The sequence below is a fragment of the Caretta caretta genome, chromosome 3 (assembly GCF_965140235.1).
Source record: "Caretta caretta isolate rCarCar2 chromosome 3, rCarCar1.hap1, whole genome shotgun sequence".
Taxonomy (NCBI): domain Eukaryota; kingdom Metazoa; phylum Chordata; order Testudines; family Cheloniidae; genus Caretta; species Caretta caretta.
The window spans coordinates 6,424,977-6,451,313 of record NC_134208.1 but is presented as its reverse complement, the minus strand read 5'-3'; the positions used below and the strand labels follow the sequence as shown (position 1 = coordinate 6,451,313).

Here is a 26,337-nt window from a genome sequence, read left to right as displayed (position 1 = left end):
CCCCGATGAAAAATGCTTTTATTAGATGGCTTCATGTCAGCCTGGGTAGAGGCATCCAGTCAGTCAGGACACAGAGCAGCTGGGGCCAGGGAGATGACAGGTTACGCAGAAATTAACACTGAAGAAAAAGTGCAAGGTTGATCACTCCTGTTGACGCTACTCCGTTCGGGATTATTCTCACCGTGAACAGGAGGGACAAGGGGAGTTCAGAGCTCCTGGCTACTTGAGCTACCCACTGTGACAGGCAGGAGTCTGAGATCAGGAACATTCGCTCATTTCCCCTTGGCCACCCAGCCAGAACACAGGACCTGTTCGGGATCTCTATTGACTTGGCCTGGATTTGAGCCTATTACCTTGGACGAAGAGGCTTCGTAGGTTATGACCAATCCCCTGAGGCTTTCAGTCTCCCCCGCCCCCCATTTTCATATAGGAAAAACAGCTACAGCCCTTTAGTCTGTCAAGCTCATTAAACTATTTGTGCGAGAGCTAGGTGTTGGTTTTATGCCAGCCAAGGGATAGAGTGAAGAGGAGGATCTATACATTGCACTGCAAGGGACTGGTGGTCTAGCTAGTCCAGGATCTTGTCTCAACAGGGGTCTACACTAGATAGTCAAGGAGGAAGGTGCAAGAAATCTTACACAAGGGTAATTCTGGAATACCATCTGCCCTGAGGGAGTTCCTTGAGTATCTGCTACCCTGCCCTCTAGTAGTTGGTTTATGTGCTGGGGGGGGGGGGGGAAGAGGGGGCTAGAAAAATCTCATTAGCCCACACCCATTTTTTTGAAGCCTGAGAAGCTCTTGGCCTCAGCATCATGTGACCAGGAGTTCCACAGATTGCGGGTGTAAGGAAATGCTTTCCCAACTCAGCTGTGATTTTTTTTTTCCCCCCAAAAAGGAGGGGGAGGGGGTTTGGCAGCTAACAGAATCTTTCCTGACTAAGAGTCGAAGGGAGACGCTTGGAATTTGTGATCCAAAACACAAGGCCCCCACGGCCACTGCTGGGTCCTGCCACCACAGAGCTTTATTAAAAAGACAAAAAAAAAGAGCCACCATCTGTTATGAAGGCAAACAGTAGAAAATAAAAACCCACAAGTAACAGCTTCCCTTGAGAAAGCCCAAGCAGGAAACCAGGGGCCTGAGGGGGTTGGTCCATTGGAGGAGGACATCCTGATGGGCCGCCGTGTAGAACAGCGCTTGGAAGCAGCAGGCCAGGGGGAATGGAGGATGGGAATGGGGGGGGAGCCTTTACTGGTTGTATATAGCAGCCTAAAGTGGAAGGTCCTCCTTGATCAGGACACGCAGAGGGCAGATCCTGAGAGACCCGGGTGGCATATCAGGCTTTGGGTTGCCCACGTAGAAATAGGGGAAAACCTCGCCACTGAATGGCTCATGGAAGGTGTAGATGTGGCTCTTCTGGTCGGCGTCATAGAAGGAGAGCTCGCCCTCGTCGCAGTCCAGTTCCACCCGGATCCGCTTGAGGTCCCGGACTGCCGTCTCCGACCTGGCCGAGTTGGAGGCCCGGCACATCTCGCTGTCGGCGCCCTGCAGGCGGTAGATGTACCAGAAGCCCGAGCGGGCGTCGTGGTGGAAGTTCCACCGGCAGCCGCCCCGCTCCTTGGCCACGCCCACGCGCCAGTTCGTGAGCCCGCCCAGGTCCACCTCCCACACGTGGCAGCCCTTGGAGAAGCCCCGGGAGCCCAGGATGCAGGGGGCCGAGGAGAAGCGCTCCGGGTTGTCCACCAGTAGCTGATAGCTGCCGTTGGTGATGCTGGTGAGGTTGCTGGAGACAGAGAGCCAGCCTGCGGCGGAGTTGGGGTCAAAGCTGAAGGGAACTGAGAAAGGAGATTTGTCAGGAGACGTCAGGAGCTGCCTTCGGAGCTACCGTCATGCGGGTGCCAGGCATAGCCCAGGGCAAACATCCCACCTGCCACCCTCCATCACCCAACCGCTCCCCCAGCCCACTGCTTGTGTCTGGGGAAAGCCCCAGTCCAGACTCATAACCCCCACCAACACACCTTCAAATCCCTCCTCAGAACAACCCTGGCTGAACGCCGGGTGGCATGTGGGTCACGCTGCTCCCAACTGGCTGAGCCCCACACACCTCCTATTGTCTGCACAACCCCATCTCTCCACTGGCTCCGGCTCGTCTTGAGGACCGTCAGCCCTTTGGGGCTGGGGCTCTCACTGGCTGGGCGTTTGTACAGCACCTAGCACGGCACCGCTGGGGGGCAGCCAGGCATTGCGGCAGGGGAAGTATTTGCCACACCTGCGCCCTGCAGGGAACGCTACCACCAAAGCACGGCGGATCTCCCCAGCACCGCTGTGCCTTGCTCCAGGCTACCCTGGGGAGGCAGAGCAGCAAGAGCCCCCTCTCCCAGCTGAGCCGGACAGCTGGAAGTGACACAGCCCAGCCACGCGGGGAGTCCGCCGCAGAGCTGAGAACGTGACCACAATCCCCAAGTCCCGGAGCACCACAGGCCATCTTCCCTCCCTCTTTCTGGCTCTAAACCCATGTCAGTGATAAGATTTCTAGGGCCTGTCCAAATGAGACCCTCCCGCCAGAGCTCAGTGGGTTTTTTCCTATTAAGCGTTTCAAAGGGCAACACAGTGTCCACTTTAATTCTATTTTAACTTTTTTGGCATGGGAACCCCCGTAATTTTTTAGGAACTGGATGAGCGTTGGGCCCTCCGCCCTGTAGGCCCCCCGGATCGGCCTGCAGCAGCAGGCCATCAGCGCTGCTTAAGAGTTACCAGCAATGCCAACGTCGCCCGTGCAGAGTGACTTGCGATCACCCTCAGTCGTCTCTCAGGAAGGTTCCAGCCCGTGGCCGGTGTGATCAGGGCCTGGGAGGTCTCGTTCAAGTTCTGCCGTGATGGTGGGTGAACGTGGATCTGCACCCAGCTCAACGTTTCTTAGGCCGGGATCATCACCCTCCACGTCCCAGACAGCGTGGGGTGTCGGCACCCGACATGCACTGCCCAGGGGCCTCAGCCCAGGGTGCTCTCCCCAGCTGCAGAGGGCTCTCTACCCCGGTGTGACTCCTGGAGTCAGTGGGTTACATCCAGGATGAAGCTGGCCCATAGGGATTTTTACACGCTCTTATCAAGCCCCCCCAACGCCACCATCCCCGCTGCGTCTCGACTCCAGCTGGCCCTGGCTGTTCTCCCCCTAGCCCAGACAATGTGATCCTACTGTGCTAACAGGAGTGGCTTCCCCTCTCTCCGCCCTGCACCGCACTGATGGATCGAAGCCACCAGCTCGTTGCAGGGAGTGAATCAGCCAGACGGCCCCATCCCGCACCTGGCGCTGTCCTGTGTGCAGTCGGGGGAGGGGGGGGGGGAAGACTCAGGGCAGGGGCCTTGCCCCTCACAGCCCAGATTCACCATGACTAGCAGGCTCCTCACCTTGTTATCATGACAGCAGCGTGTATGCAGAGCGCAGAACCAGCCACGTATGGTTAACCCCTTGTGCGCCAAAGCCGCAGGCGAGGACGGACCGGAGCTTGATGTTCTGGGCAAGGTCCCCCCCGCCCCAGGCTCTCCCTGCACATCCCCAGCGAAGCCCCTGCTGCTGCACGCCTAAGCCTGCAGATGAGCTCTGCCAATACGCCTCAGCCCCGAGCAGCAGCACCCCCTGGTGGAAACCCCTGACGTAACCATTTCATCTTCGGATGTAGCACCCCCAGCGAGCCTAGAGCGAAGCCCTGTATGCATGTGAAAGAAACACTGCCACAGAATCTCTATGGATAGAGGTTCCATGCTTGAATAATAAAGAGTCTAGCTGCAGGAATATACTACTGACACCCATGCAGGTGGTTGGGAAATGCTCAGGGAGATGAGAGAGGCTACAACAACAGAAAACCCAATAATAATGGGGGATTTCAACTATCCCCATGTGGACTGGGTACATGTCACCTCAGGACAGGCTGCAAAGATAAAATTTCTACACTCTGTCAACGACTGCTTCCGGGAGCAGCTCGTCTGGGCAATCACAAGGGGAGAGGCAATTCTTGATTTAGTCCTAAGTGGCACAAAGGATCTGGTCCAAGACGTGAATATGGTTGCTCTCACCGTGTGGTTCAGCTACCATGTAATTATATTTAAACAGCCTCGTAGGGTTGAAAATACCACAGAAGCATTTAACTTCCGAAAGGGGAACTACACCAAAATGACGAAGCTAGTGAAACAGAAATGAAAAGGCACAGCCACAAGAGTGAAATGCCTGCAAGCTGCAGGGAAACTTTTTTAAACCACCATAATAGAAGCTCAAACCATAAGTTACCGCAAAAAAAAACAACCACCAACCAGAGGACCAAAAAAATAAAAATGCCACCATGGCTAAACAGAGTAAAAAAAGGAGATTAGAGGCAAAAAGGGATCCTTTAACAATTGGAAGTCAACTCCCAACTGAGGAAAATAGAAAGGAGCATAAACTCTGGCAAGTCAAGTGTAAAAGTACAATTAGACAGGCCAAAAAAAGAATTTGTCTTTTGCTAGTTCTCTTCAAACTAAACAGCAACAAAACCAAAAAGTTAAGTACATCAGAAGCAGGAAGCTGCCAAACAACCAGTGGGGCCACTGGACGACTGAAATGCTAAAGGAGCACTCAAAGACGACAAGACCATTGCAGAGAAGCTAAATGAATCCTTTGCATTGGTCTTCGCTGCAGAGGACGTGAGGGACATTCCCACACCCAGGCCGTTCTTTTTAGGTGACAGACCTGAGGAACTGTCCCAGGGGGACATGCTGGATACATTGTATACAAGAGGGCATGCCAAAACATGTTACAAAGTATCTGAGGGAGCACACGTAGGGACAGTTAGCTTTTGAATGGAGAAGCAAATAAGATAGAGCCAGCACGTCTAAGAAGCAGGCATCAGAATGGAAGGTGTGAAGGGCAATTAGTTAAGTTAACTGGAAGCTGTTAAAGGAGATTGTTAAGGGTGGCAGGTAATTGAAGATACGTGACTGGTCTCAGGGATCTCGAAGGGTGGTGACTAAAATCTTTTTCTTCTTTTGTCTGTAACTTCTTCTCCAAAAAACTGTATAAATTAAAAGACACAAGCCCCACTCGGGGGGCTCACTTCTAAATGTATTAGCAGAGCAGCTTTGCTAATAAAACAGAGTGGTCTGATAAATTGTGAGTCTGAGTCAAACTTTGACAGTAATAAGTCACCAGGACCAGACGGTAGTCACCCAAGAGTTCTGAATTAACTCAGATATGAAACTGAAGAACTACTAACTGTGGTATTTAACCTACCACTTAAATCAGTCTGTGTTCGATAACTGGAGGGTAGCTAATGTAATGCCAATTTTTTAAAAAGGCTCCAGAGGTGATCCTGGCAATTACAGGCCAGTGATCACTAACTTTAGTTTCAGCCAATTTGCCTGGTACTGGACTAAAGAATAGAGTAGGTCATGCTGACACATGGATGAACACGATTTTTGGGGGGAAGAGTCAACACTGCTTTTGTAAAGGGAAATCATGCCTCAGCAATCTATTAGAATTCTTTGTGTGTGTCAATAACAATAAACATGGGGACAAGGGGGATCCAGTGGATATAGTGTACTTGGACTTTCAGAAAGCCTTTGACAAGGTCCCTCACCAAAGGCTCTTCGCAAACCAAGCAGTCATGGGATAAGAGGGAAGATTCTCTCATGGATCAGTAGCTGGTTAAAAGATAAGGCACACACGGGAGGAATAAACAGTCAGTTTTGACAGGAGAGAGGGAAATAGCAGATTCCCCCTAGGATCTGTACTGGGACCACTGCTGTTCAACATATTCATAAACAATTTGGAAAAAGGGGTAAACAGTGAGATGGCAAAGTTTCCAGATGATACAAAACTACTCAGGATAGAAGTTGAGTCCAATGCTGACTGTGAAGATTACAAAGGGATCTCACTAAACTGAGTGACTGGGCAACAAAAGAGCAGATGAAGTGCAGTGTGGATAAAAGCAAAGTAATGCCCATTGGAAAACAATCCCAACTATACACACAAACTGATGGAGTGTAAATGAGCTGTTACCATTCAAGAAAGAGCTTGGAGTCATTGTGGAGAGTTCTCTGAAAACATCCTCTCAATACTCAGCAGCCATCAAAAAGGCGAACAGAATGTTAGGAACCATTCGGAAAGGGGCAGATAAGACGACTCATAATATCATGCTGCCCCTACGTAAAGCCACAGTACGCCTACCCCTTGAATACTGCGTGCAGATCTGGTTGCCCCATCTCAAAAAAAGATATATTAGAATTGGAAAAAGTACAGAGAAGGGCAACAAATAAGGAGATTATAAAGACTGGGACTGTTCAGCTTAGAAAAAGAGACGAATAAGGAGGGATATGAGAGAGGTCTATAAAATCATGACTGGTGCAGAGAAAGTGAATTAGGAAGTGTTATTTACTCCTTTCTCATAACACACAAGAACCAGGGGTCCCGCAACGAAATTAAGAGGCAGCAGGTTTAAAAGAAACAGAGGAAGTATTTCTTCACACAACGCATGGTCAACCTGTGAACTCCTTGCCAGGGGATGTTGTGAAGGCCAAAAATATAACTGGGTTCAAAAAAGAACTAAAGTTCCCATGGAGGATTGGTCCGTCAGTGGCTATTAGCCACGACAGTCAGGGGCACAAAGCCATGCTCTGGGTGTCCTAAGCCTCTACCTGCCAGAAGCTGGGACTAGCCAACAAGGGATGGATCACTAGGTAATTGTTCTGTTCCTTCCCTGTGAAGCACCTGGCACCAGCCACTGTCGGCAGACAGGATACTGGGCTGGAGAGACCCTTGGTCTGATCCAGTATTGTCATTCTTAGGTGTTTGTGTGTGTCCCACTGCCCTCTGGCGGATACAGTGGGGATCTGCGTGTGTGTAAGTCTGAAGACGGGGATGCCCCTCTAGCTCAAACGTTAGAGGGGAGAGTTGAAGCTTTCCTCTCCACCAGTTTACAATTCGGTTTAGCAGCATCTGGCGTCTGTTTATGCAGCATCTGTGGCTTCTACATGTAACCCACTGTTCCGGGTGCGTTATTCTCTGCAGATCGGGGGCAGAGGAGGAATTGGTTATAGCTCCCAGCCAGCAGGTTTGGTCAGGCTCTTAGCTCCTGCATCATAAGACACAAACCAGCCTGACTTACATGTGCCAGTGTAACCCCACAACCAGGTCGTCAGCAGGGTTTGAACCCACAGCCTTCAGCGCCACAGGCCTCTAGCACCTGAGCTAAACGAGTAAGTCCATCAGCAGTAGTAGGCTGTTAGCCTCCACATGGCCCAGCCCGAGTACCTTTGAAGGCATGCAAAGCTCCATGGTGCTCCCAGCCTTGAAGTCTGAGCAGCCCTGTGGCTCTAAGTTACCCGGTGCATTGGCCACCACCTGCCCGCCTCACTCACCGCCCAGTGTCCTCAGCGCCTTACCCACTGTAATGATGTCCAGCATCTTCTTCCACACGTCGTACTGCAGGGACCCCAGGAACTTGGGGACATCAACCAGCATCCCTGGTGGGATGGCTTCTGGCTCCTCTGCCGTGCAGGCAATTCTGGGGACATGCGGGAGAAGGTTACACGGAACCGGTTGGGAGAGGCCATGTTCTAGGGGGTTAATGCAAAGGATCGCTTAAATTGGGGAGGGCATTCTGTACTGCCTGCAGGTGACGGTTACAGTCCAATGTCCCACCACTGAGGCCGGGCCAGGGATGGAGATCTCCAAGGCACTGCTGAGTCAGGACAGCACTCCATTCTCAGGGTCAGCCCAGCATGAGAATAGGGGGCACTGGGCTGAGGGAGGGGGTGTCTTTCAAACGGGGCTTTGAAACCAAATCCTCAGTGATTCCAGAGCACTTTCCCTGGCTAGATTCCAGCTTGGGTAGTTACAGCCTGTCTGCAACTGCCCTTCATTCATTTGGAGATGGGACCCTTCATTTCCAGGCCTGAACGGCAGCCTAGGGTCATTCCCAGGGGAGGGAGGGAGCAGAGCTGCAATTCCTGCCTCGGGTACTGGAGATTAGCCCTGGACCAGCCCTTCAGGGCCCAAGGTGGAGCTTGGGAGGGTGGGATTAGAATGGTTTCAACCCAGATTTCGCACCTCAAGCTCATCTTTACCACGTGCAACTTGTAAATTGCTCTGGGACCCACAGGACCGTGAGCTGCCTTGTCAGAGGTGCTTGGCACTGGCAGGAATTGCTGGTACTCTGCACCCTCGAAAACAAGGATCTCTCCGAAAGAACCACCTCCACCTATTCGCAGCAGCAGCCACATGTATCCCGCAGTGTTTTAATGTCCCCCCGCGGGAATGTTTTGATGTGGGGTCTGTGTCACGGACAAAGCCGTTTCACTCGGGATTGGCAACGCCATGGGAATTGGCGTACGAGGGCCAGGTTTAATCCAATAAACCCCAGCTGCACATTCGGGATTTCAAATGCTCAGGAACCTACCTGCGCTTGCGGTTCTTGTGTTTCTGAAAGAGGAGAGAGACGTCGCACGTTAAACCTGCACGAGGCGCTTTTGTAATGATCAGAGGAATCATAGAATACCAGGGTTGGAAGGGACCTCAGGAGGTCATCTAGTCCAACCCCCTGCTCAAAGCAGGACCAATCCCCCAATTTTTGCCCCAGATCTCTAAATGACCCCCTCAAGGATTGAACTCACAACCCTGGGTTTAGCAGGCCAATGCTCAAACCACTGAGCTATCCCTCCCCACCCCAACAATGGTGGGCAGAACTGACAAAGGTGGGCAGAAACGTGCCCTGGAGACCAGGCTCTTATGCACTGGAGCATCTGACTGCACAGTCTGGGGAGGGCGGTGGGGGAGAGGGGGTTGCTATTCTCCTGCCCAGGACTGGGGCAACCCAAAATGCAAAACCCCCACAACAAAACCACATGCTTCTGAGCAGGTTTCACAGAGAATTTACATTGAAAACGTGATTGTTTTGCCCAAACAGCCCGGAAGAGGTGTCGACTCACAACACAGGCAGGAGACAGGCAAGGTCTCCTTTCCCGCTTGCATCCCATTCCCTTCTAGTTATTCCCTCCCCTCCCAGGCCCTTCTGTAGCACGCTAAAGGCTCGTCTACACTTGAAACACTACAGCGGCGCAGCTGCAGCTTCAGTGTAGACACTCTGGGGTTCTCCCACTGACGTAGGTAATCCACCTCCCAGAGGCGGTAGCTAGGTCAATGGAAGAATTCTTCCGTCAGCTCAGCGCTGGCTACACAGGACTCAGGCTGGCTTACCTACGTCACTCGGGCGGTGGATTTTTCTCACCCCGAGCGACGAAGCTGGGTCGACCTCATTTTCTAGTGCAGACCCGCCCTAAGGGGTTTGCTTTCATCCCAAGCGATTACACCCTTCAAATACAGGGACAGAGCCTCAGCTGGTGTCAATCAGGGGAGCTCCACCTAGCTCAGAGTTTTTATGCCCCTCAGCTGCGCTGCATATATCTAGCCCTGGGAACCCTCTCGCTCGCTGCAAGCCACGCCCACCCCTCCAGCCCTTGATCCTTTGTGGCTCTGGGCATCATGCGTCCAAACCCTCTCCGATGCACCAACATCCTTGGTGGGGCGGCTCTCGGAACGGATGCCAGCTATGAAGAGCCATATGGAGAGGACCCACCACTCCTTACCCAAAATTGCAACAGTCGTTTTTCGCTGCCACTTCACATCAGAGCTAGGTCCAGAGGTGAAAGTAAGCTGGTAGGCCCCGGTACAGCATACCAGCAAGAGCCGGTGCACCGTACTGGGGCAGCCTGGCTTCCCCAGGCAGGGCCGCCCAGAGGATTCAGGGGGCCTGGGGTCTTCGGCGGCAGGGGTCCTTCTGCTCCGGGTCTTCGGAGCACTTCGCTGAAGACATGGAGTGGAAGGACCCCCGCCGCCGAATTGCCGCCGAAGACCTGGAGCGGAAGGAGCGGTGGCGGGTCCTTCACTCCGGGTGTGCAGCCGAAAACTCCCGTGGGGGCCCCTGCGGGGCCCGGGGCAAACTGCCCCATTTGCTCCCCCCTCTGGGCGGCCCTGTCCCCAGGGGGCAATTTAAAGAGCCTGGGGCTCCCAGCAATGGCTGGAGCCCCAGGCCCTTTAAATTGCCTCCAGAGTCCCACTGCTGGAGCCCTGGGGTAGTGGCTGTGGGGCTCCGGCGGCTATTTAAAGGGCCCAGGGCTCCCCTGCTTCTACCATCCCGGCCCTTTAAATAGCCGCCGGAGCCCCACCGCCGCTACCCCAGGGTTCCGGGGGCTGTTTAAAGGGCCGGGGCGGTAGAAGCAGGGGAGCCGCAGGTCCTTTAAATAGCCCCCAGAGCCCTGGGGTAGCAGGGGCTCCGGGGGCTATTTAAAGGGCCAGGGATCCAGCTGCCACTGCCGCCCCGGTCCTTTAAATAGCCGCTGGAGACCTGCCGCTTCCCCAGAGCTCCGGCGGCTAATTAAAGGATGGGGGCAGTAGAAGCAGGGGAGCCCCGGGCCCTTTAAATAGCCCCCGGAGCCGCGGGCTGCTGCCGCTACCCTGGGGGGGGAGGGGGGAAGGAGGAGAAGGAGGGGGGCACTTACCTTACAGGGTGGGCTGGGGCTGGCTCTGATCCCCTTCTGCCCTAGGCCCCGCCCCTTCTGGGGGGCCAAAGCTGGCCCCAGCGTACCGGTAAGTCACTCGACTTACTTTCACCCCTGGCTGGGTCTCATGCCCTGGCCCCACCCTGTTAAGCACCATTTCAGATTATTGTTTCCAGACAAATTGCAGTTTAGGTCCTGCCTTGGTCTCTAGATCCTCTCTGTTATTTCTCAGGGGGGTAAAGGCTCCCACACAGAGGCCCCCAGCAGCTCTGGAAACCAGTGGTTATTTGGTCCCAGGAGAGGCAGGCGGCTGCACTGGCTATAGCCGAAGACTAACGACGACCATGTGTTAACAACTGTACTACAGATCATTTGAGCAGAAACCTGGTGGAGCTTTGACAGTGGGCAGAGCTAGGATGTACTTTGACCACTCCCCCTCCCCGCAACTCCCCCATCTGACTCGGGGGGGCCCCCCAAGGTGAGCACTGCAGGCATAGGGAGGAGGGCAGGAGGGTGGCATTACCCTGAGGAAGGAGACGTCGTCCTCCGTCAGGTCAGCCTGCAGCTGGTTGACCTCGTGCAGCAGAGCATCGCTGTCCTCTGACAGCTTCTTGATCTTGCCCTCGATCAGGCCCCGCTTGTGTCGGGCCTCCTCGTGCAGCTCCGACAGCAGGGCCTTCTCCTCACCCCGCAGGAACTCGTGCAGCTTCTCAAACTCCTTCCTGATCTGATCCTCCAGCCTGGCGACCTCCACCTGCCCGGCGGGAGGAGGAGCAGGACCATAGCAGCGACCTGACTTAGACCCGGCCCTTTCCACCCCCACGGGGTCACTGCACCCAACAGCCGCCCTCAGGTCAACAGGCCCCCACTCTAGGACAGGAAGGGAAGAATGTTATTTGTATGGTAGTGGCATCTAGCTAGGGTGCTGACAAACATGTAGCTGGAGGGCCCCTGCCCCAAGGAGTTTACAATCGAAAAAGACTGACCAGAGTTTTCCTAATGACTTTTTCATTAGAAAGAGTCCGTTCTGTCCAAATCTTGGTAGTACTCAAACCGTCTGAGGCTGAAGAATCTTTTGATTTTTCAACACAAAAAAAAATGAAAGCAAAAAATGTGAGTTTTGTGTTTCCCAGGTGGAAAACACTTTGGGTTTCGGGCCCCCTGGAAAAATTGAAAAGGGAGGGGGAGAGCTGAAAACCCAAACAGGGGGAAGGGAGTTCAAAGCCCAAATCAAAACGTTTCAATTCAAAATGAAAATGTATCTTTTTCCATCCAAAAATTGATGTTTTTTCTGGGGGGGATGTGGGGGCGGGAGAGAGAAGAAGGATTTTTGACCAGCTCTGCTAAACAGGGCACAGGGCAGGAGCCCCATTGGGCTGATGGGGAATGGACGCAGAAGTGGTGAAATGACTTGCCTGAAGTCCCACAGAGTCTGACAGAGCCAGCAGCTGAACCCAGATCCTGAGCCCCACTCCCCGACCCCCAGTCCCCTGGGCATGCCTTCGCTCCCACAGGGAATCCCTCGGAGGACTGCCACATTATAGCTTATTCCTTTGGACACCAGCAGAAGCCCACCGGCTGCCATCACCCGGAAGAGCCATTGGCCCTTGGGTTTCCCAGCAGTGGGCCAGAGCTCTAGAGACCGGCCAGCATTTCCCACCCAGTGACAGCCTCCTGTCGGAAAGCAGCCTCCGTGACCGCTCAGTCCATTTCAGAGTCAAGGTGGGCTCTGGGGTAGGGGAAGCTACAGACCGCCGCTGGGCTTGCAATAGTTAAACCAGCCACACCTGTGGCCACCCGGCCAATCGTCCTACTAACCGTTCCCAGGGCTTAAGCGTGCTGGAGAATGATGAGCCACATGGACTGAGTGCCCCCCCAACCCCCCCCACTCACCTCAGCTCCCCCAGAGCTCTCACAGCAACAACTGCTCTCGCCTTGCCGATGTCACCCCCAGGGGAGTTTGCTTTTTTCTCCCCAGGTCACCCAACCTGGTCCACAGGCCTCCCACTGCCCAGGACCCTCAGAGGACAAGGCCAGGGCGAGCCCTCCCCAGCCCAGGGCATCCCACAAGCAGGCGATTCTCCAAGGCACAGCGGACAGCTGGAGGCCTCTCTGCCATTGCAAAGGAATGGGAAGCAGGTGCCCGGCTCCCGTTTGTGCCTTTGGGAATCTCTCCGCCTCCCTACACTGTCCATTGGGGGGGGGGGGGGGTTCAGGCATCTTCACCAGGGGCCTCTGGTACGTTCCCAAAGATCTCTGCGGACTTGCCCGTGCTTGTCGCGAAGAGACTAAGAAGGGCAAAGCCCAGGGCTCCCAGCTGCTTGCTGGGCTGCGGCAGGTGTCGAAAGATGCATGTGCGGTGCACCCCACGTTACTCCAGCCCCCACCCTCCCAATCCCCAGTCCTGACCCCTAGGCACACAACCAACAGGGGCGGATTCTCCCTCCTGTGACCCCAGCCTGTCTCCCCACAACACTCCTGCCGTTACGTGGGATTGCTGGCACGGATAGGGGCAGCGTTCCACCCCAGAGGTGGCTGCATTTCTGCCATGGGAGTGTGATCCACTAGGTACAGTTTGCAAAGGGCCTTTGGATCCTGCGGGACAGAAGGCGCCATTGAGAGAAGTTTTCAAACAAGGCCCAGCCTCCGGCACTGGTCACACAGGGAGAATAGGGGGCCCTGGGCTGTGACACCAACTCAGTAACTCATGGCTCAACTCAGCCCCCCCGGTAGCAGAGAGAAAGACTCAGCAGCCAATTCCCTGTGGGTTGGGCCCCACAAACAATAAGGCCAGCTGCAGGTTTGCTATCGGCTAAACCCCCCGCCCTTTGCAATCAGCCAAGACCCCCTCCCCCTTGCAGCTTCTGTAGGACTAATCTCTTGGCTTTAAGATTAAACTCCATAAGTTTATGGAGGAGATGGTATGATGGAATAACATGATTTTGGTAGGTTTCAGAGTAGCAGCCGTGTTAGTCTGTAATCGCAGAAAGAAAAGGAGGACTTATGGCACCTTAGAGACTAACCAATTTATTTGAGCATGAGCTTTCATGAGCTACAGCTCACTTCATCGGATGTATTCAGTGGGGGGAAAAAAAATAATGAATGAATGAATGCATCCGATGAAGTGAGCTGTAGCTCATGAAAGCTCATGCTCAAATAAATTGGTTAGTCTCTAAGGTGCCACAAGTACTCCTTTTCTTTCTATGATTTTGGTAATTAATTGATCTTTAAATATTCATGGTAAATAGGCCTAATGGCCTGTGATGGGATGTTAGATGGGGTGGGATCTGAGTTACCCAGGAAAGAATTTTCTCTAGTATCTGGCTGGTGACTCTTGCCCATATGCTAAGGGTTCAGCTGATCGCCATATTTGGCGTCAGGAAGGAATTTTCCTCCTGGGCAGACTGGAAGAGGCCCTGAGGTTTTTCGCCTTCCTCTGTAGCATGGGGCACGGGTCACTTGCTGGAGGATTCTCTGCTCCTTGAAGTCTTTAAACCATGATTTGAGGACTTCAATAGCTCAGACATAGGTGAGAGGTTTAAACGCATGAGTGGGAGGGTGAGATTCTGTGGCCTGCAGTGTGCAGGATGTCGGACTAGATGATCATAATGGTCCCTTCTGACCTTAGTATCTATGAAAAAAACCTATGACTATCTCCCCAGCTGTCCGGTTAGGGATGGTGTAATCCACCAACCCACTTCAACCTGGTGGTTTACCTGGTTGTGCTTGGAGATGGACTCATACGACCGCCGGATTGTCCCGAAATCCTTCACCTTGTCCCGCAGGGAGTTCTCCATGTTCCTCCATTTGGCCTGCAGGAAGGAGATGTTCCTTATAGAACACGTTCCTCGATAGGGTGACCAGATGTGCCAATAAAATCTGGACTGTCCCGATATTTAACCCTTTGTCCCGCATCCCGATCGATGTACGATCAGGACGCCATTTGTCCTGATATTCAGGTAAGGAGGCGAGCGGGAAGGAGGCACCGACCCCGTGGGTGCTCCAGGGCTGGAGCACCCACAGGGGAAAAATGCAGCCAAGCTCCTCCGTCCTCACCTTATTCTCCCCCCCTCTCTCCAGCGCACCGCGTCCCCGCTCCTCCCAGTGCTTCCCACCACCTAACAGCTATTTGGAGGCACTTTGGACTTTCCAGGAGGGAGGGGGAGGAATGGGAAGGCGGCGGGGCGGGGACTTGGGGGAAGGGGGCGGGCAAGCACCCACCTGGCAGAGGGGAAGTCGGTGCCATAGGGGCAAGTGGCGTGTGAAGAGGCGAGTGGCGGGGTGAAAAGGCGGGCGGGCGAGCAAGCAGCGGGCAGGGTGAAAAGGCGACTGGCAGGCGAGAGGGGGTGAAGAGGCCAGCGGTGGGTGGGGAACTGAGGACACAGCAAGCCAGCGGCGGGCCGGGGGATGAGGAAGGGCGCAGGGTGGGGGCCGAGCGGGCAGGGGGCAGGACCTGGGGCAGAGCCTGGGAGGAGTGGGGGTGTCCCCCCCCGATATTTCACTGTTGTGATCTGGTCACCCTATTCCTCAATGGCAGGCCTTTGTCAGGGACCCCTTTTATTTTTATACATATGTGTGTGTGTATAAAGACATATACACACACACTCTCTCTCTCGCTCCCCCCACCCCATGTGAAATCACACCAGCTCATTAAGAGTGTTCCCTCTTGTTTTTCCCATCCATATGCGGAATGAATTTTGTCATGTGCACCAATATGGAGCTGATGGGTGACATGTGGCAGGGCTGGGGCAGAGGGTTGGGGTGCGGGGGGGAGGGTGAGGACTCCATCTGGGGGTGCGGGCTCTGGGGTAGGGCCAAGGATGAGGGGCTCAGGGCTGGGGGCTAAGGCTCTAGGATGGGGCTAGGGATGAGGGGTTTGGGGTGCAGGCTACCCCAGGGCTACAGCAGGGAGAAAGGACTCCCCCCAGGTCTCTCCCCCCACAGCAGCACTTGGGCTGGGGTGGAGAGGCACCTCTCCTCGGGGCTGGGTTGGGGCCGGCAGGGAAAGGCATCTCTCTCTGCCGCAGCCCTGAGCGCCTGCTTGGGGGGGAAGAGAGGCGGTGGGGGAGTCCTGTCTCCCGGCTAGCTCATTAATAATAATGAGTTGCATTTCGCTAGCCCTTTCCCTCTGGGGACCTCCAAGCACCTAACAAACATCAATCTAGCCTCACAACACTCAGGAATCTACACTGAAGCAGGAGAGTTTAGAAGACAACCCCCAAGGCACTGCCCCGGGGGCAGGTGAGCCAGTGAATGCCTCTTGCAGGGTTTTCTGCACCTTCCTCCAAAGCATCTGGTCCTGGCCACCGTCCAAGACAGGACCCTGGGCTAGAGGAGCCCTGGGCCTGATCCTGTCTGGAAAGCCCCATGTTCCCCATGCTGATTCTCCCCGTTTTACAGACAGGAAGCGTCCAGCAAGAGGGTCAGTGACTCATGCCCGCTCACAGCACGGCTGGGATGAGAGCGCAGGAGGCCTGACTGCCTGGACTGTGTCTCAACCACTAGGCCATACTACCCTCCCTGTGCACTGTCAGTGGGAGTTATAAACAGATTTCAGAGCCCGCTCCAAGGGCTGCTGCAGCGTTTGAATTAAGGCGCGCCCCCCTCCCGGGTGACTCACTCGGCCAGTGACGACAGCAGCTCCAATTTCCCTTTTCCGGCTGGAAGAGCAAAACTGCCGCCTGGAGATGGGCCCTGCTCTCTGCTCCCTGGCTCGTGAGTGGGGAGAGGCCCCAGAGCATCACTGCTCTGCCACTGTCTCTCGTCCTCCCCCCGTACCAGTGCTAAGCAAACGTCACTGCCCTTGCCCCGTGGATCCCGCTCTCCAGGCCGGCAGCCGTGGCAGGAGAAGGGGCTGGAGAAGGGGCCATTCCCCATCCAAGGTCACGAACTGTCTCCAGGCTGGGGAGAGTGGGGGCCGGCCCAGAGCTCTCTCCAGCGCCTGCCATGCTGCTAACAGGGCAAGCGACAGCCCTGGGTGTCCTGCCTGTGGGCACTGGGCGGGCGAGCACATGGCACACCAGTTTTCTTAACACACCCCAGCAACTGGGCCATGCGGAGAGGAGAGGAGCTGGCAGAGCAGCGAAGCAGCACCCTTACAGCCAGGGTACCTTGGAAGCAGTCAGAGGAAGAGCAGAGGCCTGGTGCCTTTCACTCAGGACCCCCCCAACACACAGTCACCCTACAGCTGGCTTCCTGCTTACAGCCGCACCTACTTCCTGCTATTTCCTAAGGGGAGCGCCATCAAAATCCCTGTCCCAGGGCCTCAGGCAGTTCGCATGTCAGGAGGGGCTGCACATACATGTCATTCTGCAAGGGGGGAAAGCTCTGTGTACCCCCCCATCTGAGGCCCACCTCCCCGCAGCAAAATTCCCCTCCCTCCGGGCGATCCAAGGCGCAGTCCACTCCCAGCGTGGACATGCCACTGGGTGCACCCCCGTATCCCAGCCGTGCACATCCCTGTATCCGACGCACAACCGGGCACATACCACGGGTGTGCCCCCACGCCACGGGGTTCCCACCGAGGGCAAATCTCGGGTCCCCATGCCAGCACAGGGTCGTCGTGCACGCCCGGGGGTCCACGCCGCCCGGCACGTGTCCCCGGGCGCACACCCTCCCCGCCACCGCCCTCGCACGTGTCTCCCTTGCCCGGCCGTGCCCCCGGCTCGCTGAGGCCACGTCCCGCCCCGGGGCCACTCACCCTGTAGTCCTTGGCCATCTCCGCCACCGGCCGCACCCTGTGGCCCGCGTGCTGCTTGGCGCCCTGGCACAAGGCGCACACCAGCTCCTTGTCGTCCTGGCAGAAGAGCTTGGCCTCCTGGCGGTGCAGGGCGCACAGGGCAGGGCCCCCCGGGGCGCCCCGCCGGCTCTCCTCCCGCAGGAGCATCTCCACCAGGTTGTTGAGCGTGTGGTTGACCCGCAGGTCGCCCAGGGCGGACAGCTCCTTGCACACGGGGCAGGCGTGGCGGGGCTGGTGCTCCCAGGAGCGGCTCACGCAGGCCCGGCAGAAGTTGTGGCCGCAGCCCAGGGTCACGGCCTCTCGGAAGGGGTCGTAGCAGATGGGGCAGAGCAGCTCCTCTTTGAAGCTGGGCGGGGAGGCGGCCGAAGCCGCGCCGGTGTCCATGGCCCTGCAGGGGGCGGAAAAGGGAGTCAAACCGGCGCAGAGGGAGAAACACCCCGATTGGGAAAAACCCGCCGCGGCTGCGATCCCGGCCGCTGATTCCGGGCGGGAGGAAGCCGGGAGCAGCCCCAGCCGGCGGGGCGGGGTGACGCGGCGTCAGGCCAGTGGGGGGAGCCGCCGCCGCAGCGCCGCGGTGGTGGGCGCGGCCGGGAAGGGGCCTCTTGCTCCCGCCGCGGGGTGGGTGCACGGAGGGGATCGGGCTGTCTCCGCCCCGGGCTCGCTCCCTCCTGCCAGCCGGGGGGGCCCCGGGAAGACCCGCCGCCGCGTAACGCCCCCCAGCCGCCGCATCGCAGGCGCCCGCCCCGGCTGCTGCTGCTGGGTTTTACCTGGGCTCGGAGCCGGCGGCGGCGGGGCCCCGGGCCGGGAGGCACCGTTTGCAGCCGCCCCGGGCTCGGCGCTGCCGGTGGGAGTCTCCGGGCATCGCTGGGGCGATCGGGCCCCGGGAGAGAGGAGCCGCCGCAGCCGGGTCTTTCCTTTTATGTCCCTGGGCTCGGCGGGCTGGAGCCGGGCTCCACCCCCGGCCGGCCCCTGCGGGGCTAGGGAGCGGCTCCGGCAGCCCACGCCGGGGTGCGGGGTGCGGCCCGGGAGGGGCGAGTCTCCCCCGCCGGGACGGGCTGTGGCTCGGAAGGGGGCGGGGGACGGACAGAAGAGTCGCTTTCTTCCAACCCTGAACAAGGAGATTGACCAGAATTGGGAAACGGGCTTCGCTTTGCAGCAGCTGTGCGAGCCCCCCCGGCGGAGACCCCTTGGCACAGATCCCCAGGGAGACCCCACGGTCTCTGATCCAGCTGGCCCTGGGCCTGTGTCTATTGCGCGCTGCCCTGGCCTTGAGAGGGGCCGGGGTTGGGTTTATTAGTGCCGTAAATTAATGATTGTCCAGCCCTTTGTTTGTTACCTACCTAAACCCATGCTACAGGGGCTGGTGCAAGGGGGCCTGGGTGGTGCCGAGGCTTGGCTACCATCCTGGACGCAGGGCGCGGGTCTGAGGCTCACACAGAGCCCACCCAGCTGCATGAGAGCCAACGGTGATGCTAGCCTTTTGGCCCGAAGGCCACGGCGGGGTATGGAAATTGTACGGCGGGCCATGAATGCTCACGAAATTGGGGTCGGGGTGAGGGAAATGAGGAGTTCAGAATGTAGGAGGGGGCTGGGGCAGTGGGTTGGAGTGTGTGGAGAGGGTGGGGGCTGGGGATGAGGGGTTGGGGGTGCAGGAGGGTGCTCTGGGCGGGGACCGAGGGGTTCAGAGGGTGGGAGGGGGGGTAAGGGGTCCAGGCTCTGGGCAGAGCTTACCTCAAGCAGCTCCCAGAGGCAGCAGCATGTCCCCTCTCCGGCTCCTACGCGGAGGCATGGCCAGGCAGCCTTGCATGCTGCCCGTGCAGCTCCCATTGGCCTCAGTTCCCGGCCAATGGGAGCTGCAGGGGCAACTTGTGGAGCCCCCTGGATGCTCCTACCTGTAGGAGCCGGAGCGGGGACATGCCTCTGCTTCTGGGAGCCAGCAGGAGCTTGAGGGCTGAATTAAAACATCTGAAGGGCCGGATGTGGCCCTCGGGCCATAGTTTGCCCACCCCTGCTTTAGGGGTGTCACATTTTCAAGCAGGAAGGGCTAGACGTTTACTATTTTTTAAATGAAAGTGGAGAGTCTCATGTGCTCACATGTGTTAGGGGGCTTATTCCTTCACCCACTTACTTCCCTGGTTCTTCTCGCATGAACAGAGAGCAGCAATACCCGAAGTCCAAAGGTGCAAACAATTCGATGTTTATTGGGTGAACTTCCAGCAAGCATGATTCCAGTTTCCTTCCTTAGTATCCTCCTTCCCAGCTCTGACACCACAGAGCCTTACGCCTGTGTCCCTGTTCCCATTCCTACCCTTAGCCAAACATGATTCCAACTTCCTTACTCCCATTCCCTGTTCCCATTTCCCCCTTTAGCAAAACATGATTCCAATTTCCGCGCCCCCATTCCCTGTTCCCATCTCCCCCACCCACACACCCACTCACTTCCTCAGTGACTACAGATTATATAGTAAAACTTGAGTTCTGCTTAGCTATACCTTAACCAATCATTTTCCTGAAATGTAACTAACCAATCCTAACATATTGTAACATGATTATGTAACCAATTATATCCCACCACCTTCATTAGTTTACACCCAGCAAAATTAATTATACAGCAGACAGGAACAATCACAGAACCAGACAGAGATTATACAGACAAACAACAGCAAAGTGGGAACTATAATGACAAAACAATACAGAAGTGAGGATTTCACATCCCAGCTATTGATAAGTGAGTTCTTGCCAGACAGGATGCTATCAAACTAAGTTTCCTTTTACATTTTCTAGACACTTCCCTTTCTCTGGAGGTGACAGGAATACAATCCTGTCCTGATAGTGCCTAACAGCCCAATAGCACCTTATTTCAATATGACTAGTTTGGAATGTGAGGATGTGACCGGTCGCTTCCCAGCTTATGGCTGCCTCTGTTGCTTAGCCAAAGGCCTTAGCCTAAGAACAGGGCCTCAGACTGTCACAGTAAGAGAAGGCCCTTACACCAGCAGACAGTGATTTTGATTCTTTCTTTTATACCTCTAGAACTAGCCAAGTGATAAGAATACATCTAAATTCTTAAAGTACAGGCCTTTGCAGACAGGCCTGAATATCTATATCCTAACAACATGACTTCAGGAGCTGGGGCCTTCAGAAAAGCCCCAAACATCATGAGTCTTGTGATAAAATTGTGAGAGCAGAAAACACTGCGTTGGGCCTGATTCTCCATTGTCTTGCCCGGTGTGTCCTCATTTGTGGCTGTGGAAAGTGAGGGTAAGACGATTTTACACACATGTGACCCTCGTGTAAATGACAATCCACCGTGCAAGATGGTGGAGAATCAGACCCTTGTTTTTACTTCTCTTGGCTTCCCAGTGCATTGTGTCTCATCTGTATTTTTCGTATTCAGACTGTAAACTCTTCAGAGCAGAGACTTATGGGTCTTCTACACTGCCAAGTGCATTGCTGCTGCTTAACAAATATCATTAGCTTTTGGTGCTATCTGGAGCCCACCCAGCATGATGCCAGCAGGATGTGTGGTTGCATTTTTTGTGTGAGAGAAGCAGATGTCTACTAGGAACTGCGTTTACTCATTCCGCCTCTACCATGGGAGGGTAGCATCTTTCTGTCACTCCCCAGCCAAGCCGTGAACTGAGCAGAGAAGTTTTGGATCCTAGTGTCACTCCATTTCCTGTGTGATTTGTTTGCAGAGTGCCCAGCACCTGGATGGAACAGCAGTGGCTAGCGTGGGGTACAGCCGGGCCAAAGACAGTTTGCCTCTTCGCACTCTGTGTGTTGTATGCTGCAGCTTCCTGCTCCCCGTCAGCAGTGGTTGGGAGTGGCTACCATCCAGCAGCAGCGAGGTGGCCACTGTGCCGGTATCACTAAGCACCGATCAATGGGGTATCTTTGCAAATCCACAGCTCTGGTTCCCCATACTCAAATCTATCTGCAAGTCGGTGTGGCTCTGCATTGGGTTCTCAGTGTTTGTACATCACTGGCCACAATGGGGCTCTCAGATCCTCGATTCCAAGGCAGCCTTCAGAGCCACATCATGGCAGAGTGAATGGGACCTTTTACCTCCCCTTGGGGGCCAATGGCCAAGCTGAACGCACCTTGAGAACCACCAGGGATACAAATTGATGTTGGGAGCCCCAGGGACTTCCAAGAGAGCTGCCCTTCATGGTAGCACCGAGGGACCCAGGCCTGGTCTAGACACCACAGTTAGATCCACGTAAGGCAGTTTCCGTCGACCTTATTATGTCAGTGTCTACACTGCAGCTTTGCTACACTGACATAATAACTCCACCTCCACGAGAGACATAGGGCTTGTCGGTGTAGCTAAGGCGATGCTGTGTCTGTGTAGACCCTGTGGGTCTTACATCTGCTGTTGGCAGGAGTGTGAAATTGACAAGAAAGCCAGGCAGCTAGAGCCCAGTTGCCCCCTGCTACCGTGGAGAGCTGGGTGGCTGGACCCTGCTCCCAGTTGGGCAAGAAGCCAGAATGGCTCCCCCCTCTGGCTCTGGGCTGGGAATATTGACTGTCTTGTCAATTTCACGGCTGAGCCATGAAATTGACACGTCTTCCCAGAGTGTGTGTGTGTTGCAGGGAGCAAGAATCCAGGGCAGCTGGATCCTGCTCCCAGCCCTAGGCGGCTTCCCCCACTCTGGTCTCTGGCTTGCTTGTCCCCACATCGCACACGTCCATCAATGCTTGCATTGAGCGGCTGCTGTCTAGAGAATGCTCATAGACTCATACACATTAAGGCCAGAAGGGACCAGCATGATCATCTAGTCTGACCTGCACATTGCAGGCCACAGAGCATCACCCACCCGCTCCAGTAATAGACCCCTAACCTCTGGCTGAGTTGCTGAAGTCCTCAAATCCTGATTTAAAGATTTCAAGTTACAGAGAATCCACCATTTACACTAGTTTAAAGACAACGAGGAGTCCTTGTGGCACCTTAGAGACGAACAAATTTATTTGGGCGTAAGCTTTCATGGGCTAGAACCCACTTCATCAGATGCATGGAGTGGAAAATACAGGAGCAGGTATAAAGGTGCAAGTGACCCGTGCTGCAGAGGAAGGTGAAAAACCCCCTGGGTCTCAGCTAATCTGACTGGGGGGAAATTCCTTCCCAACCCCAAATGCAGTGATCAGTTAGACCCTAAGCATGTGAGCAAGACCCACCAGCCAGACACCTGGGAAAGAATTCTCTGCAGTAACTCAGAACCCTCCCCATCTAGTATCTCATCACCAGCTGTTGAGGATATTCGCTACCCGGGGATGAGACATGGCCACCCTGCCCCTGTGCTTACATTGCGAACCCTCCAGCCAGGCCCTGGCTGACTCGCTCATTTCTTGGTACCGAACTCCCTCCTCACTGTAGCAACCCACAAACAAAAGCACCACAGTGTCCCACAGCCCTGCGGCTTCCGCCAGCCAGGAGACCAGTGTGCGTTGGCCCATGCCCTGCAGCAAGGGGCCTGCTGCTCAGTAGTGAATGGGCCTGATCCTGCCAACCCCTACTCACGGGAGTGATGCTCGCTCATCGGAATAGTCCCGCCGAGCCCAGCACGGTTGTTCTGAGATCGCTCTTTTAAGTGGGAAGACGACCGAGTGCATTTTCCTCATCCCTCCATCTTCCTGTCTGCCAGCTGCAACCCCCTTCCTGGCTGGCACAGGCCAAGCGAAGGATCCGCAGCAACTCCCTGGTATTTCCACGCATCGGCCAGGCCCCTCCGCACAGCACGGCTGGATCTCTTCAAAGCAGATTCCTCCCACTGTTCTTCTCTCGCTGCTCCACCCTCCGGTCTCACTTCCTTTGCTCCATCACTGTGCTCCCTTGAGCTTGCTAGTTGTCACCTCATCCCTGTCGTACGATCCTGCCCTCTCCTGCGAGTCCCTCTGCCCGGTTCAAACTGCAAAGAGCCCCCAGCCTCCAACGTTCCTCCCCGTCTCTTGAAGAGGCTGTGACAGGGAGCTGGGAATCGGCAAATGAACCAGCACTCTGATCACTGGTTAACCAATTGGGAGCCTGGGGGCTCCTCTGGGATCCTGCCTTTATCCATGCGGATGAAGAACCAGAAGGGAGAGCCGGTGTAAAGGTTTGGCAGGCTCAGAGATGGAGGAGACGTTACAGCGGCTGGCCGAACAGCAGAAGGAAACGCGGAAGACCTTGCAGACCTTCCAGTCATCCCACCACTTGGAGAGAGAGTCCTTGCTCACCCGGCAGGCTGAGCAACAGAAACGCCTGCAGGAATTGATAAGGGAGCAAATCCAGGTGCAGCAAGAGCTGCTACAAAGCACGGTGAGTCTGCGGCAGGGATTGGCAGTCGGGCTCAGGGGATATGCCTCGGCAAAAGGGGCCCCACAGATGATCCGTTTTTGGTCACGTTTGAGAGAGGGCTGTGGGGGCAGGATGGGATAAGGGCAGCTGGGCCCTATGGCTAGTATGCTGTTTAACAGGAGAAGATCATGTGACCTACGTGGCTCTCAGTGATATGCAAGCAAGAGTCTATGAAATGGTTCAGGTGGCCATTCTAGACTGGGTGGGCCCTTTGATGGAAAAATACCAGCAAAAACTTTGAGCTGCAAGATGGACTAGGGGATTACGGCCCTGGGCATTTGCCCCCAAACTGCCAGACTGGGCCATGCATCGGCTGAGGCCAGACGCCCAAGGCATGGCTGATATTATGCATGCTGTCATTTTGGAACAATTCTTGCAGAGCCTCCCAGAGAATGCCCGGGTATGGGTCAGGCAGTATCAATCCATCACCCTAGAGGGCAGCTAAAGAAACAGAGGAGTTTGTGGAGACATTCCCAGAGGGGGTCAGCAGTTTAAGGGTCTGGATCCAGGGAGGAAGACCAGCGCACAAGTGAAGCTTGAATGTATGCAATGTAAGAATCTCTGCCCTATGGCACAGGTGCCCCAAGAAGTTCAGAAGACGTTTAAATGGAAGCGGGTTGGAGTAGCAGCAGAGCTGGCCTCAGGGAATATGGTGCCCTGGGTGAATTTGTTTTTTGGCACCCCTGGTGCCTGTGGGCCCCCCATCACCCCTGGCCCCCATGGGCTCCCCCCATTGCCCCTGGCCACCATGGGCTCCCCGGGCTCCCCACCCCATCTCCCCTGGCATCCACGGTGTAACCGGAGTCCCAGGGGAGCCAACTGAGGTCACTCAATTAGGGTGAACTGCAAAGAATGGGGCAGGCAATCCCCAATGCTGGTGGACATTCCAATGCTTAGATTTACCAAGACAGCACAAAACAGCTTCTATAATACCTCACTGGTTACCCAACACAGTTCCCTTAAAGTAACCCACCCTCAGGCCTCCACCTAGACACCCAAGTCAAATGTGATGAGGATTACTGAAAATCTTATTAATCATATAAAAAAGTTCTACCAATTCCAAAGGATCAGACACATTACCTCTCAGGTTAATGAATATTCCAAATCTTACCCAAATACACACTTAAAGCCAATTCTTATTAACTAAACTAAAATGTATTTAAAAAGCAAAGAGAGAGCTTGTTGGTAAAAAGATCCGTACACATGCAGACATGAGTTCAATTCTTGAGATTCAGATTCATAGCAGAGATGGTGAGCTTTGTAGATGCAAAGAGTTCTTTTAGAAATAGTTCCTAGGTTATATAGTGTCAAAGTTTGACTCAGACTCACAATTTATCAGACCACTCTGTTTTATTAGCAAGGCTGCTCTGCTAATACATTTAGAAGTGAGCCCCCTGAGTGGGGCTTGTGTCTCTTAATTTATACAGTTTTTGGAGAACAAGTTACAGAGAAGTTACAGACAAAAGAAGAAAAAAGATTTTAGTCACCACCCTTGGAGATCCCTGAGACCAGTCACGTATCTTCAATTACCTGCCACCCTTAACAATCTCCTTTAACAGCTTCCAGTTAACTTAACTAATTGCCCTTCACACCTTCCATTCTGATGCCTGCTTCTTAGACGTGCTGGCTCTATCTTATTTGCTTCTCCATTCAAAAGCTAACTGTCCCTACGTGTGCTCCCTCAGATACTTTGTAACATGTTTTGGCATGCCCTCTCATATACAATGTATCCAGCATGTCCCCTTATACAAGGCTATACTTATACAATGTTATACTTCCACAATAGTCCAATGTTTATATTCAGGGTGGTCCAGTCAGGACTGGGATTCAGTCCTTATGGCTTAGGCTTCCCCTGCATGAAGCCTGAAGCAGATCTGAGATAAAAAGATTGGGACCCAAATATCTTTGTACAGTTTCAGGCCGTCTTGTGACAGCTTGGAGTCTTTTGGTGAACAATAGGCAACTATGGGGACTTTTGAAGTAGATCCATTTCCTAAGCATCACTGGTAATTATCTACACAGATTAACATAAGGCAATTGCCTGTTTTTCCATGATTCACAGATGATTTGCTGTACATTTCAAAGATGGATGAATACAATGATATCCTATGTTTACAGTTCATCTCAATGTTAAGATGTCCTTTTGATCTCTGAATGAACAGAATACAGCACAGACAGGGACTGTTTGATTACATTGTTAACCTTTAACAATATATATGTAAATACACAAAAACACAAACATTATCTACCAAAATGTCTTTAAGGGTTGAATTGGAGTCATTTATCCTGCAGGATGCTTAATGCTTCCCGGTCATGCGTCACACACAGACTCCCCCTCCCATCCCCTGTCGGGAGGGCAGCACAGGGGGGAGTTTCTGAGCCAGGGGAGCCCCCTCCCCTGACCACCGTGCTTGCAGGAAGAGGGGGGACACAGATGCTGTCTCTCTGGCTCTGCAGACACAAGCCCTGCTGCCTGCACCTCCCCGCCAGGCTGGTAGCTCTGGGTGGCATCACCCACCCTTGTCTGGAGGCTCCAGGCCTGGGCTCACCACACTCACCCCCACTCCGGCAGCCCAGGCCTATCAGCGTGCGGCACTCAGATGGTGACACCCCCCCCATCCCCAGACCATGGCTCCCTGGGCAGTCACCCTTGTTACTCACCCTAAGGTCGGTTCTGGGTAGTGGATGGGTTGCCCCACCCTCTCTTGTTAGACACAGACTGGAATCCCTTCCCATT

The 26,337-nt window shown here is 54.7% G+C and overlaps 1 protein-coding gene across 2 annotated transcripts; it reads right to left on the bottom strand.

Moving 5' to 3' along the window:
- Positions 1-996: 996 nt before the first annotated feature.
- Positions 997-19,013, bottom strand: TRIM35 (tripartite motif containing 35). Of its 2 annotated transcripts, none has more exons than XM_075126297.1 (7): positions 18,995-19,013; positions 17,225-17,651; positions 14,241-14,336; positions 11,048-11,278; positions 8,427-8,449; positions 7,411-7,532; positions 997-1,832 (listed from the first exon to the last, which is right to left on the bottom strand). In XM_075126297.1, the coding sequence occupies exons 2-7, from the start codon at positions 17,645-17,647 to the stop codon at positions 1,267-1,269; spliced, it is 1,461 nt and encodes a 486-aa protein (XP_074982398.1). In that variant the 5' UTR covers positions 17,648-17,651; positions 18,995-19,013; the 3' UTR covers positions 997-1,266. The 2 variants fall into 2 exon arrangements, with proteins under 2 accessions (XP_074982398.1, XP_048701827.2); XM_048845870.2 differs by lacking the exon at positions 18,995-19,013 and adding an exon at positions 18,031-18,211.
- Between the last annotated feature and the right edge of the window lie 7,324 nt (positions 19,014-26,337).

Excerpts from the sequence above, each read along its gene's own strand:
- TRIM35 (XM_048845870.2), bottom strand. The coding sequence starts at position 18,125 with ATGCCCGGAGACTCCCACCGGCAGCGCCGAGCCCGGGGCGGCTGCAAA. Across the intron at positions 7,533-8,426 it reads CACAAGAACCGCAAGCGCAG|AATTGCCTGCACGGCAGAGG; the intron begins GTAGGTTCCTGA and ends GCATGTCCCCAG. Across the intron at positions 1,833-7,410 it reads GCTGGACATCATTACAGTGG|TTCCCTTCAGCTTTGACCCC; the intron begins GTAAGGCGCTGA and ends CTCCTTTCTCAG.